This window comes from Myotis daubentonii, chromosome 1 (genome assembly GCF_963259705.1).
Source record: "Myotis daubentonii chromosome 1, mMyoDau2.1, whole genome shotgun sequence".
NCBI lineage: Eukaryota > Metazoa > Chordata > Mammalia > Chiroptera > Vespertilionidae > Myotis > Myotis daubentonii.
The window spans coordinates 87,110,803-87,125,968 of record NC_081840.1 but is presented as its reverse complement, the minus strand read 5'-3'; the positions used below and the strand labels follow the sequence as shown (position 1 = coordinate 87,125,968).

Genomic DNA, 15,166 nt, shown 5'->3' with positions numbered 1-15,166 from the left:
AAATTACTTCCAAAGAAGTGTTAGATGATATATATATATATATATATATAGTAGGGAAAAATATGTGATAAAAGCTGAATTTGGTATGTTCTTTTGATGAACATGTATGATTAATACAATAGTGTTTTTAAAAATGTATCCAGGACATATAGAAAGGATTACATCCTGTGTGACGTCTGATGATTTTAAAGCATTTTGCATGCTTTTGTTACAGGCAGATTGAATTACTGTAATTCTTTGCTTGCTGCTTTGCCAGTAGCTTCATTGTGAACTTTGTAATGACTCTGGGATGGGGCCGCAGGAATGGCCTCAGACCTGTGGAAACCATGGCCTCCTTTCTTGCATCTCCAAACTTCCAAAATGTTTCCTCCTGTCTTTCAGCCTAATCTCCTTAAAATGTGGGTTTTGGGAGATACAGAAAATGTGATTATGTACAATGCCATTTGAGATTGGTTATAGTGGACATGGGGAATGCCCTCAAAATGTTTTGACTAGATTGGTCCTATTTTTGTTCCTGGAAATTACACATTTGGAAAATATTTATTAGAACACATGCACTGTGTTTAGCTCTTTTATTTATGTCTTTATTTTGTAAAAGTTCATTAGTGATGTTCCTTTTCAGAGTAATTAGCAATGTTCCAGGTTTCATAGTTAATTTGAAACCCTTTTAAAGACCCTACTCTAAAATTTTTAATTGCCAAAACTTAAAACAGAGACTTGCCTATTTCTTCCAGCTGTAAAATTTTAGAAATGGGGTGAGAAACAACCGAGTAAGCTCCCAGTTACAGTAGCCCCCCCTTATCTGCAGGGGGATATGTTCCAAGCCCCCAGTGGATGTCTCAAACCCTATATACCCTGTGGTTTCCTATACATACATACCTGTGATAAAGCTTAATTTATAAACCAGGCACAGAAAGAGATTAACAACAATAACTAATAATAAAATAGAACAATTATAACAATATACTGTAATAAAAGTTACGTGAATGTGGGCTCTCTCAAAATATCTTATTGAACTGTATTCACCTTTTTACTTAAAGTGCTTCCCTTTGGCATATCTAAATTGCCAGCACCATCACTCTTGCACTTTGAGGCTTTTATTACGTAAAGTAAGGGTTACAAGCACTGTGATACCCCGACCACGAATCCGATAACCCAGAGGGCTGCTTAGTGACTGACGGGCTGGTAGCTTACCAGTGTGGATACACTGGACAAAGGGGTGACTCCGTCCCAGGCAGGACAGAGGGGGGTGGCAGGAGATCTCATCCGATACTCAAAACAGTGCGTAGTTTAAAATGTATGAATTGTTTAAAACATAAATTTCCCATTTAATGTTTTTGGTGGGTAACTAAAACTGCAGAAAGCAAAACAGTGGATAAGGGAGGACTACGGCAATGTGCCTTTCCCTTTTGAGAAAGAGATCTTTGCCCTGGGGACGTTGAGTCTACAAAGTAGTGGCAGATTAAGGAACAGACTTTCTAGGTCTGACTATTGGCTCAATCACTAACTGTGTGGCCTTGAGTAACTTACTTCAAATTTTCCCTGCCTCCGTTTCTCATTTTTACGGCGGGGATAACAAACCCCCTGCTTCAGGACAATGATGAGGATTAAAGAAGCAAGTGCAGGTAAAACCTTTAGAAACGGTGACTCAGGTGCTGTGAATGGTGAATAACTATCGGTTGTCATTGTTAAAATTATGAAAAGAATATTTTGCAATTCTTGTACAGCCTCCTTTCCTTAAGGAAGTGCGTGTTTAGGGTAATCTTTGTAATCTTGAGTAGGGTCAGGAAACTAAGGCCCATGGACCTAATCCTGCCCACTGCCCGCTTCTGTAAAGAGTTTCGTAAGTTAGTTTTATTAAACACCCTGCATTGATTCATTTGCATATTGTCTGTGGCTGCTTTTACACCACAGCAGCAGAATTGAGTGTTGCAACAGAGACTGTATTATCTGGCCTTTTACAGAATATGTCTGCCAATGCTTGATTTAGAGTAAAATGACTTTTCCGTGTTTATTTTTGAAGGTCAGTGAATGGTGGGAGGGCAGAATATTAGAACTTGAACCCAGAGGCTGTTGCTTTTGCTCTGTCTCTGCTGCTGGTTTCTGTGGGCTTCAAACAAGTTGCATTAACTTTCCACACCTCAAGTTCTCTATCGTAAAAATAAGTAAAAATACACATAAGGAGGGTGCACAATTTTCAACTTACATAATTAGTGTTAGGGTTTAAGTATAGTGACATGCATAAAAGTTCGTGGTCAAATTTAAATTGCTTAGCAAATTTGGGGTATTAATATTGACGAGGTTACCGAACCTTTCCTCCCAGCCACCTCCTGATGAGAAGGTTTCTGGGTCTAACCTGCCCTTCCCAGGGGGTTCTGGGTCCGGGCCAGTGTGGCAACTCCTGTAGCTGGTAATGGATCGTGTCTCCTGATTTGAGTTTTTAAAATAATGAAATTGGTTATGGGATACAAAGAATATATAACTAAGTAATTATGTATTCCCTTTTCTCTCTGACTGGTCACCGGTAAAAAATGGTTCTTTCCAGCCAATGGCACCGAACGTGCACACACACAACTCTCAGGGCCTTGCCAGCCACCTGGGTCACCCTCCCATGTGCTCTCTGCACTTTGATGTCAGGGGGCGCTCACCCCTTGACAATTTTGCATTTTTGTCCCCGGGCTCTTGGGTTTCCGTCTTCATGTCTCTCCCAGTGCTGGGCTTTGATGTTCCCAGTCCTGGGTAAACTTTTGCCTTGTGACTAATTCCACATTTATCACACTTACTGCCTTCAAGAAAAATACGTTCCACAATTGTCTTTTCTCTTTGTCAGAAAACTCAAGACCCAGATCCTTTCTCTCATCCCAAACCAAGCTCTGAGATGGAAACTGTATCTACAGGGCGACAGGTCTTCCTGTTTATATGCAGCACCCTCCCCCGGCTCTCCTGGGCAGTGCACTGTGGCTTATCTATCATGACTCTGGGTGATATATAAAGGAATTGATTCTGTTAAGAGTCTGAGATTTTAGAGAATGGAGAATCATAAAGCTGAACCTGGTAGATAAAGCCTGTCTTCTGTGTGACCTATAATGGCAGGAACATTTAGGAACTCTCAAGGATAGGCAGAGGCTGACCGGTTTGGCTCAGTGGAAAGAGCATCAGCCTGTGGACTCAAGGGTCCCAGGTTCGATTCTGGTCAAGGGCATGTACCTTGGTTGCGGGCAAATACCCAGTGGGGGGTGTGCAGGAGGTAGCTGATCGATCTTTCCCTCTCATCGATGTTTCTAACTCTCTATCCCTCTCCCTTCCTCTCTGTGAAAAAATCAATAAAATATATTTTAACAAAAAAAGAAAGAATAGGCAGAACATGGCAAACATTTCCCCACACATGAACATTCTTTAATGGCTCTCCTACCTGAGTGGCTTTGTCACTTAGAAAGGCAGAGGGTATCTGTTCTTTGAATTTGTAGTAAGCAAAAAGTTTTTATTCTACATAAGCTTGCCAATTACAATTTTGAGAGTTTATAAACATTACATTATGATTGTGTTACAAACATTTGGTTTCATTCTTCCAATGAAGTGGTAATATACAAAACACCTGATTAATCACACTAAGTGCTAAAGGGTAAACAGCTCAGAAATATTTAAAATGCTGGGTAGGAAAGACATTTATTCCAACAGACGTGCATAAAGCTTTCTTTAAAAGAAGTGTTATCATGTTAGATCCACTTAGCTTATCTGATCAAATGTTTCAAGGTCAATATGTTAGAAGGGACTAGAGTTTCTGGCCACAAAGAAAAATTGTCAGAGCTCTAATCTCAAAGAAAGATTGCAAAGTTTCAATTTTTAAAAGTGACATATGGCAAGAAAATTTACACTGACCTAGTACAAAAATGTAAAACAAAACACAAATCTTTTCAACTCCCCGAATTGTCAGTAGCTAAAGCTATTTACAATTCTGGCTAAATTGCCGAAGACTATGACTGATAAACCTCCCAGAAAGAAACAATGACATTTAATTGTGTCCTGTTCTTCTTTTTGAGTCACCGTGCATGGAAGGGCATTCAGTAAATATCAGTTTTGCATAGTAGTTCAGAGACTGAGCTGTAGAGTCAGACGGCCCTGAATTTGAAACCTAATTCTGTCACTCACTATAAGTGACCTTGGAAACTTAAAGTCCGTCCATGTGCCTCTTTCCATATCTGTAAAATCAGGATCCTCATACCGACTTCAGAGGTTGCTATGAGCCTTAGGTGAGATGCATGTATTTACTCACAATGGAATATTATACAATTGTCAAATTAAGTGAATAATAGCCATACTTGGGGACATAAATAAATATTGGCATTACAATATTAAATTAAAAAGGAAATCCTAAAAGTAACACAGCATGATTGATATCTTTTAATAAAGTGAAAAACAACTAAAATTAAAACATCATTCCCTGCCAAAGGAAAGCAAGTGAAATCAAGACTATGGGTCCAGGAACATGATTACCTTAGGTGAGAAGAGCAGAGGATGGACTTGGATTGGGAAACCATACGGTGAGGCGTCCCTTACAGCCATAGGCAGTTAGATAGGCATGAGCAGGGCAAGGACCATGGGCCAGGTTCAGGTCAGCAGGGCAGAAAGCCCTGTGTGCCTAGTAAGGGGCAAAGCTGGGAAAACAAGAACCTTGTCCCTAGTGCAGTGATGGCGAACCTTTTGAGCTCGGTGTGTCAGCATTTTGAAAACCCTAACTTAACTCTGGTGCCGTGTCACATGTAGAAATTTTTTTGAAAGGGCGAGGACTACGCCCTCCACCTTGCCCCAGGGTAAGGGCTATGCCCTCCATCTTACCTTGGCCATGTGCTCAGCAAGGCTTCTTCCCCACAGCCAAGCCACTGCTGGCCACGCCCAGGATTTCTCTGGACTGGCCAATGATAGTTAAGGGAAGTGCACGCCATCACTATGACCACATCCTGTGTAATGAGACACCGATTGGCGCCTGGCCAATCGGCAGGGCCCACAGTCCTTTCTCCTCCCCTTGCCCCTGCCCCCTATAAAGCCTCTCTCCACACAGAGTTCTCTCTCTCGGCCACTGGAGCTTACCGTTGCATCGGTGAGTGTGGCAGGGGAGCCAAACCCGGGTTTGAAATGAATGACTCTTTGCTTTTGCATTGGACTGACGGGCTCCCTGGGGGTCTTGGGAACTTTGAAATCTGGGCACAACATTTTTGATATTTGCAACCATAGTAAAACAAAGACTTATATTTTTGATATTTCTTTTATATATTTAAATGCCATTTAACACAGAAAAATCAACCAAAAAAATGAGTTCTCGTGTCACCTCTGACACGTGTGTCATAGGTTCGCCATCACTGCCCTAGTGGGACCTTTCCTATCCTAGCATATCTCTGGTCATAAGGCATAGACACCCTGACCTTTTCCTCCCTAGAGATAACATCAAGGCCTCATTTGTATTTCAGCTCCAGGCCCAGAAAAGCAGCAAAACCAGACAAGTGACACCTTGGCTGCCTCAGGAACAGCTGCATTAACTAATGACTTCCTGCTCTAGAGCCGACCAATCAGTGGAGACCACGGCCCTGAAAGAGCACACCTGGAAAGCTGATGCTTATCCCATTGAGACCTCTCCTGAGACTTCCCTAAGATTCTCACCGGCAAGAGAGAGATAAATACCCTCAACACCAAGGACCCAGCTCGATTTCTCTCCCAGGGGGCACACTCCTGCCATTCCCTTCCTCTTCTTCTTCCCCCACAGACATTATATACCCTAAACTCGAAGGGACCCCAGGAGACTTGCACCCAGGGGAGCAGTGGGCAGTGGCAGCTCCTCCTGAGCTAACCCCCTGAACCTGTCTCCAAGGCCCCCGTTCTCTGACTTCTCAGTGAGCGACAGCAGCCCCACCTAGGCTCTCCTGTTGCTTTTTCTAAACCCTTGCTTGTTTCACTGTCCTGACTATAGTTTTGCTGCAGGCAATAAATTCTTGTTTCCTTTGCTGCCCTTTGCCTCTTGACTGAAATCTTTCCTTCAAGGAGATAAGTACCCAGGACTTAGCATCTTGCCAGTAACCTTACCATCATGGTCTTACCTTTTGTTTGGGGTAGGAAAGTCTCTGAATTTATTATATTATATTTTAAATAGCTAAATAAATAAGCGTGGGGTATAAAAGCAGTTAGTTTAATAAATAGTGACACTAGCAACATAAAAATGCTCTAAGGAAAAATATTTTTGAAGAAAAGAAGTAAAATAGCAAAAAGCATGTGATAGTCTCTGGTACTTGTGAAATTAAAATTCTATGATTATTTTCAGGCACTAAGAAGCACATGGTAAATAATGAATTAGGTGTAGAGAATATTCCCCTTATGGTTAGAAAGTGTTAGCAAATCATTAGGACTCCTAGGAGCTATCTAATGATCTGGAAGTCTAGCATGGCTTCCCTCTGTCTCTCTTTCTGTCTTTTAAACACTTTCACATTTCTTACTAGGACCTAGCCGAGAATGATGTCGATGACACTATACAAAGCTAAAGCATAAAGCTAATGTTCTTTGGAAGCATCAGCTAAATTAATGCAGAACTGCTTATGTTTTCATCTATATATATAAAAGCCCAGTGACCGAACAGTGGAATGACTGGAATGACTGGTTGACCAGTCGCTATGATGCGCACTGACCCCCAGGGGGCAGATGCTCAAAGCAGGAGCTTCCCCCTGGTGGTCAGTGTGCCCCCCACAGTAGGAGCGCTGCTTGGCTGACCAGGATAAGCAGCTGCTGCAGGAGCAGTCACTCAGAGGGCGGGTCCACAGCCTTTTGGTTGACCATCTATGCCTCCCACCAGTGCACAAATCCATGCACCAGACCTCTACTTTATAATAATAGCAAATATAAAAAAAAAAAAGTTGATTTCAACTATCAATGTATGAGATATGTGGGTAGAAAGGTAGATATAGAAATATCTATAATAACAAACGTCCTGTTACTGTTTCTAATTATTATGTGACATTTTTGAGCTTATGTTAAGATATTTTGACCCCTTGCAAATGCACCATTACAAAAGTAGAAATAATAGTTTACATATGTAAACTCATTATCCTGTGAGATAAATACTAGCAGCATCCCATTTTATAGATGAAGAAACTGATGCACCAAGAGATCACACAAGAAACATGGCCAAGATTACACAACTGGCTGGGGCCATTAACCAGTTCACTAAAGCTACAATATAGATACCATACAGAAAATAATGTTATTTCACAACATCCTGCCTACTAATGACCAGGATGCTTTATAAGGTACATGTTAAGTTCAAACAACACAGAGGGAAATAGCTGAAGATTCCACCTCCCTGTAACAGGAGTTAGTTAGGGTGAGACAAGTAGAGATGAAATAACAAATCATCTGGATATTGGATTTTAGACAGTAAAACCCATCTGACTTGGCAAAAGGCTTTCTTTTAACTGCCAGTTTGGTCTTGCCAATTCAATGGCGGAAGAGGAGGTTTTCAACCAAAATAAGCTGTAGGTGTGTACTACAGGCAGTTTGGTGGGAAGCACTGTGGTCTCACCTTTGAGGGTGCTTTCTCTTGAACTATGCTGGTGAGCAAGGTGGCCCTGCCTGTCTGGCAGAGGGAAGGTGAGCCAATGCGACTATGACTAAATTCCCTAATAGATTGCTGGAAGACTGCAGGGCACAGGGTGTGAAATGAATAAAACCTAGTCCTGGAAGGCCTTGTGAAGAAACAGTTGCTTGGTCCCAAGAGGTTCTTTCTTTCTTAGTTTTCCCCTTCCTCCTCTTTAAGAACTTCCATGTCACAAGGTTTCTTGCTACCAAACTCATATTCTACAATCCCAAAGCTTCAGGCTGACACCACCAAGAGCCCAGGTAATGACTGCCTTATGAGAGGGTTCAAGCAGTCCAGGCCAGCATGGGCAGCAAGGGAAAACATCTGAATTTTAAACTGTTTTTGGAAAATTATTGTGTAGGCCACGGAAACAAACAGGGGGACACGCTCTTCTTCATGAACATCCATACAGTGCACACACACACAGCTGCATTACTAGGGTTGGCATTTGTCTACGATGGAATATGCCTATCATGTAGGAATCTCTTTTACTTGATTTCTTCCCTCCATGAGTAGTTGATGCTTTCATTTGTAAAAAGTAAGTTTCCTTTTCTTAGCATTAATGGTCATCAGTTAAATCATATGCTTTTATCGTATCAATGAACAGAAGTATTTTAGCCACATTATTTATAGAACATTTAGGTCTGCCTTTCAAAATTATCATGTTTAGTGTTTGTCGGTCTGCTTTTAATTTATCAAAGCCGCCCCTCCGCAAGCACTGCACAAAACACACCAGCAGCAGCGGAGCTCCCCCCATCCAATGAGTATTTGATACGCTTAACGTTCATCTTTATACACACAGGCGCTGGCATATAAGAAATGTGGAGGGTGTCTATAAATTCAAGGAAACATTTAAGTGCACAGTGATACATAGATACATGGGTATAATACTTTATGTACTTGATAAATATTTCATCCCTACCATAAAGAAAGCTTTTTATCAACTCTGATTGTTTTTTTATTACCTGAAAGTATTGCAGTTGTTTCTCAGCACTCATTGTTCCTTCCTTTTCTTGTCTCAGACAGGAATTGAAGATGAAAAGCTCTGTATCTCTCAGCCACCCTTTCAGCTCTTTGATCCTGACCTCCAGCTGCCTTACCAGGCTTCCGCTTTCAGGAGAGAGCAGGTCACGTGGCCCCGACCCACGGGGCCCTGCCATTGTATCCTGGATCTTCTCTCCCAGGGTTTTCTAATGCATCAAATTATAAACAAACACAAAAATAAAAAACACCAACAAAAGTAAAAACACAGATTAGCTTGGGTACCAAAACCGTATCACAGTTTGGCTGGTGACACAAACCCCTGGAGAGTGTCCAGCCACACCTGCCACCTCACCACTAACATTCATTCAGATTAGCTCACTGTTCCATTTAGGATTTGAATTCTTGCGGAATGTGTGTTGTTCTGACTACCACTAGTGGCTTAAGAAGACCTCATTCACTTATAGTTTCCTTTAACAGAAAGGAGATTTGACCCAAAAGTTCACCATGGTCACTGATAAAAATTCATTTGAATTCTCATAATGCAAGTTTGTAGTAAAAAATTCTCTGCATAAAATTTTCAGGAGATAGAAGTCTGAGTTTAACCAGTGTACTACAGAGGCCAAGAGAGGATTGTGCATGAGGAATTGAATTCCTTGTTTTGGTTTTGTTTAGTGCAATTCACCAGATCATCTGATGGAGGGCTTTAAGAAGGGGCAGACTCCTTGGCGCTGTTGCTCATTTTAGCTGACTTGGAAATTGTACGGCCCCACAATTTCCCCCACTTTGAATTTGTGGGTGCTAGACTTTCCAACATATGTATTAAAATCAGTCCCAATCCACGATGCCAGTGCCTTCTTCGATTAACGACTCCGTCATGAAGGTGGAGTCAGGGAGGGCTTTTTTGTGTTGTTTTTGTGGAAAACACTCTCTTTGGAGAATCAGTAGGAGTTAATCTATATTGACGAATTAAACCTAAAAAATAACCTTTAAAACACAAATAAAATTAAGTCAACAAACATTCAACTGCTGTGTAGTGTTCTGTAAATAGCATCTTTAGGAGATCATAACAGAAAAATAACCTTTCTTGCCAACACGCTTATATTTTCATGGTGCAAATATTGATAATTTGAAGACCCTCAGTAGAATCCAGATTTAGCTATTGTTTTTATGCTGTAACAAAAGTAGCAGCAGGAGGTGAAATCAATGCCCTTGGAGGGTAGGGTCACAAAAAAGAATTTATTGCCACTTTTTTGTTCTGGAACAGTTTGCAATCATAAATTCTTCATAAACAGAATACTTCAGAGAATGGTCCGTCTTCATAAATATACGACAGAGGACATCAATTTCATTTAATTCACAATTTGTGTCAGCACAGCAGATGCCAATGCCTGCCTTGATAGGGTTGTTTAATATGCAATTGAGACAGAGTAATATGCAGCACAGGGGACAAAATTTCACAGATTAAACTGTACGCACCACTGACATTTCATTCTAATGTATTTCCATTCCACACTGTTCACCTTAGATGAAAGTAATATTAAAAACCATATCCCTCTATTTTACTATTGTTAGAAGTTAAAATCCTTGTCTTTAAATTTTTTTTCATGCCAATTAAAATGTAATCATGCCAATTAGAGTGGCAGGCCTGCTGGTGTTAGTGTGGCACAGGTTTTATTCAAACCTTCCCTCCACCCTTCTCGCTCCCTAAATCATTACACAACTCTGCATATTGTATTCAAATGGTGTTATTGTCAAAATGGCAACCATTTTTAAGGTCTCTGACTCATAAAGAATAACTAAATATTCTGTTTTCAATGTTATGTTGATTTAAATTTTTGTCGAGAAAGCAATATACATGACATACTTTAAACAATTTTCAAAGAAAGATTATTGTTAGTTATTGATCAAATTAGAAAAAGATATAGTTCTATTTCTATATAACCAAACTATTTCTTTATCTATCAGGCACCTAAAGTTGCTGTCCTTATTTAGGAAACAATGTTTTAAAATGTCCCATATTTCTCCTGTAGGAGATCAAGGAATTCTGTAGAATTTAGAAGGTTCTGATTTAAATCACCATATGACAATGTGAAAGCCATTAATTACTATTAAAAAGTAATGTAACGATAGGTCAGAGTAAAAACTTTTAACATTTTAAGTTACTTTGCACACTCGCAGAGTGTAGTGAATTTAGATGAGAAAGCGGGGATTAAACTCTCAGCTTTTTAATCACCTAGATTAAGCTCAGCAGAAACTGAGCATTGGCACTCCTCCAAGTCATCAAGGTACACGGAGAGCTTTTAATTCAAAATATTTTTGGAGCATTATTTCTTTAAAAATTAAAAAAAAAAAAGACAGGAAATGGAAGGCATGCAAAATTAGGCTCCATAACTGACACCACCCATACTTAGCTATTATAATTAATCATTTAAGTAATTGACAAATTTAGCTTACCCTTGATTTGAAGTGAAGGCAATTTAGGAGAGAAGTTGATGAAAAAATACTGTTTAACCTCTCTCTCTCAGCTGTCTTCCACAAAAGGACAGCACTGCCTCCTGCACAGCCATCCTGGCCTCTGGCTAACCGAGCCTCTATATTGCCTTTTTGCCAGATTCTTGCATCTCAGTCTTTGGCTGAGACCCAGCCCATCATTGCGTGAAATGAATTACATGAAACTTTTTTTTTGGCTTTTGTTAAAAGGGAGCTGGAAATTGAGGCACAAAACAGAGACCAATTTAATTCTGCAATTCAGATCTGGGTCAAATTTGCATCTTTGTTTTAGTGGCTTTCACGTGACTTGAAGGTTGTAGTGACAACTGCACTTTCCACTGGAAGGGTCCAGGAAAGAGTTAAACAGTGATGTCTCTAACATGTACCTTCAGAATAAATTCTATTAACGTGCATTCAAGCATGACAGGCAGTGTATATCAGATATACTGTATTATCATTGACTTGGTGCATACCCATAATACACGGCATATTTTACTTACTTCTTTATGTATTAAAGAACCAAAATTATTAAAATCTGAGAGGAGACAAGCTGAGAGTAAAAAAAAAAAATCAACAGAAGAGGAAAAGCAGTGTTTTTCAGCCATAATAGCATGATAGCTTGTTTGAAATGTAGGTAGTGAATTGAAAGAGAGAGATATTTGTGCCTCAAATTAGAAATCAGACAGATAGAGTACTTTACTACACAAAAAATGTACACATAGCCTACAAACAGTAATAAAAATGCAAATACCCCAAGCAGTTCCCATTTTTCATTAATTGAATCCACTTTTTCAAGGAGATCATTTGGTAGTAAAACGCCACCTTTCTTCAAAGCTTCCACCTTACTCAGCAGCTCTGTCTTTTTCAGGCTCCGGATGGACATTTCCACGCTGTATCGCTACAACAAGAAGAGAGAGGGTCTTAGATAGTCTGAGCACAGCACTAGCGATGCTCATGGAGGTTAAACGTTTTTGTTTCCAAGAATATTTGTGAGGAGACTAAACCTAAATAACTTGAGTAGTAGAGGAACATTGCTGAAGATAGTTACAAATATATATATATTACTCACACATACACGAACATCCAAGTTATTCATTCCATGTAGTTGACTAAGATTTATGTCTTTTTATTTATTTATTTTTATTGCTTAAAGTATTACAAAGGGTATTACATATGTGTCCATTCCCCCCCCCCCCCGCCTTAGACAGTAAACTAAAGTTCACACACACATTTGATCTCCAATTTAAAATATTCTGAATAGGAAAATACATGGTCTAAGTCAGGGGAGCTAATATTCAGTTAATTTTGGTCAACATTTGGCTCCAGGGTGCTGCCCATCTGTCATCTGTGCCCCCAAAGGTACAAATAAAATGATCCCTCAAGATTGTGTGACGTCCTCCTTATCCTATAAGTTCTCTGAATTCGCAGTTAAGATTTTTGTTTTCATTTTTCTTTTACTTAAAAACTCTGTGTCGGCTTGGAGATGGGGTACAACTAGAGAGGAAAAAGAAAACCAGTGATTTAAGAATGGCAACAAATCGATGCTTCCTTATTGGATACTGGAAAATGTTCTCAGGCATCCCAACTGACTACAGAACACTCTCCCCCAACCTTGTAGTCCACCACACTGCCAAGTGAGTCTCTCCTAAAAGATGTTTGCTACAGATAACGTAGGTGCTACTTAATATGACAGTTACCATGGTGATTCTCTTCAAATAACTACTTGGATAACTTCATAGTGAGAAAGTCCTATATGATGAACAGGTATAAATGACCATGGCTGTCGTTGCTAAATATATACATAATGACATCTCTAAGAGGAAAAACTAAATTCTGGTTAAAATAGTAAACAAATTCCACAATTTTAGCACATTTCAAAAATATAATGGTAATCCCAAAATTTATTTCATTGAGGCATAAAGTCAGGCCACTGACAGTGTTGCTCCATTGCCCTGACTGAGCTGAGATGAGGCTTTATCAGATCTAATAAGAAAAGCATTTGTCTGAGCAAAGTAGCAAATCAGCAAGTTCAAAACTTGCCCAAGCAGTTGGTTGATTTTATTTACCTTGAAAACATGATATTGTGTCAGATCCCAAATTAAATACAATTGGAAACAGCTTAAAGAAAAAGAAGGTGTGAAATCCTCGTTTCGGTTAATAGATCCTCAGCATTTGCATGCAAATGTTTGCATATTTTCTGGTTCATATTTTAATCTTTCATTTGCACTAAGCATGCACATTATTTGTATTATGTAAACTTCTCCAAATGTTAGTCATTTGTGGCGCACAGAACAAAATATTTTAAATAATGTGATTGGAAGCATTTCATAGTATTAACGAATGTTGATCAGGGTGTCAGAGTATCCAAAATTACATGAATATGCATGATGAAAAAAATTAAGGTTTGCTTTAGAGCGCTTTCATCATTTGGCCTGTGATACCTGGGAAATTCTGATTGTGCTTTCTAACAGCAGACAATTACCAGGAGCACGTTACTTCAACACTTAGAAAAACCAACGTCCACTCGAGCATGCTGGACCCAACACTGAACAAGTATTCTAGAAAGCTACATAGTGTTTTATTTGTTAGAGCAACGATTGGAGGAGAGGGCAATCTGCTTTCTGTAGTCAGATACCCATCCAAAGATGATGCTGCTAACAAAGATTTACATAATAATACGGGGAACCAGCATTCCAGGCAGGCAGAAGAATCCTACTCAGATCTTTAGCTTATGCCACGTGCACTAACTGGCAGAGGGAGTGCTCCGGCTGTGTCTCCCGGGAGTGGCCTGGACTAGTTATCACATTCACCTATGACAAGCTCGCCCCCCAGCTTTACCCTAACTTGGAACAGCTCCTGCACAGCAGATCAATCAAGAAAGAAAACAGTTTAGATGTGTCCCATAAACATGACAGTCTTGTAATAATAAAACTACAAAAAGCAATTAATTTCATTTTAGACATAAAATAATTTTCTCTGTGAAATGTAGTACAAGTAGTCACTGCAACAGCTATTATAGAAGGTTATTACATTTAAAAGACAAACAAGTGTCTTATGTATGCTCTCTGTCTTTGTCACCGTGTAACCTACTGTATAAACAGCCTGATGAAAGATGTGATTGATGGACAAAGCCTTCAAACTATAAAAACTAGGAGAATCCAGCTAATTGTTAGATGTATGGGTAAATGGGCATGAAAGGTACTAGAATGTCCTGTAATTTAAAGTGAAAATGCTTACTATCTGAAGCACTCTGAAAGCTGAAGCAGATATGATTTAGGGCCTTAAGCTGTATATGTAATGATGCCAGAAGGGTTACATTTGTGTTGATGTTGGTATGGCTTTGCTCTTCTCCGTCTCTTCAGAAGCATTAGACAGGGAGAATCAACCACCAGCTCTCTCAGTTCTTGGTCATCCTATCAAGTAGGGCTACTTTCTCTTGTGGTGAGAAGATCATTTAATCTTCATATTAATTTCACCCACAGCAGTAAGTGAGTCAAGGCTGCCCCACTGTGTCCTGTAGTCTGTGGATGTTGTGATCTAGACTACCCTTCAATAGCCAAAAATGAGCAGCAAAGTTAAAGTTAGATGGCTTTTCTTGAGTGCTAAGGTAAATAAGCAGCCAGTATTTAATTTCCCCACAGCACCTGTGCTGGGCTTCTCTGTCTAGTCAAAAATAAAATATACTCTATTGAAAGGGCATATTTACATTATTAAGCGTATTTGCTTGGCCAATTTAATTTTGACTGCCGAAGCCTCCTAATAGATATGTGAATGATCTAAATTAAAGACACAGGCCACTCCCATTCCAAATGCCACTTCTGTGTGTATACAGGATATATAAAGAAAACTTTAAAAAACAGTTCCAAATAACCACAAACACTAGACTGCTGTTTTAACTAAGTACTAAAGAAGTTTTTAGAAAATTTGTACTCCATACTTACTTTTTAAAAGCACGAATGCCAAAATTAAATTATAAAACAAAGCCAGCAAAAATGGGGATTTCTGAAGTAAATATAATTAGAAATGCATGAAGACTTGATTGAGATAACTTTTTTGACAGTTCTGCTAAAGGCT

At 39.5% G+C, this 15,166-nt stretch overlaps 1 protein-coding gene across 2 annotated transcripts in view; it reads right to left on the bottom strand.

Moving 5' to 3' along the window:
- The window catches only part of AKAP6 (A-kinase anchoring protein 6), a 502,115-nt gene that overhangs the window by 75,317 nt on the left and 411,632 nt on the right, over positions 1 to 15,166 (bottom strand). For both annotated transcript variants that reach the window (XM_059710250.1, XM_059710259.1), the window contains exons 10-11: positions 11,844 to 11,990; positions 8,584 to 8,808 (exon numbers count right to left, since the gene is read on the bottom strand). In XM_059710250.1, the coding sequence (XP_059566233.1) occupies positions 8,584 to 8,808; positions 11,844 to 11,990 (372 nt within the window). The remainder of the gene's footprint in view (positions 1 to 8,583; positions 8,809 to 11,843; positions 11,991 to 15,166) is intronic.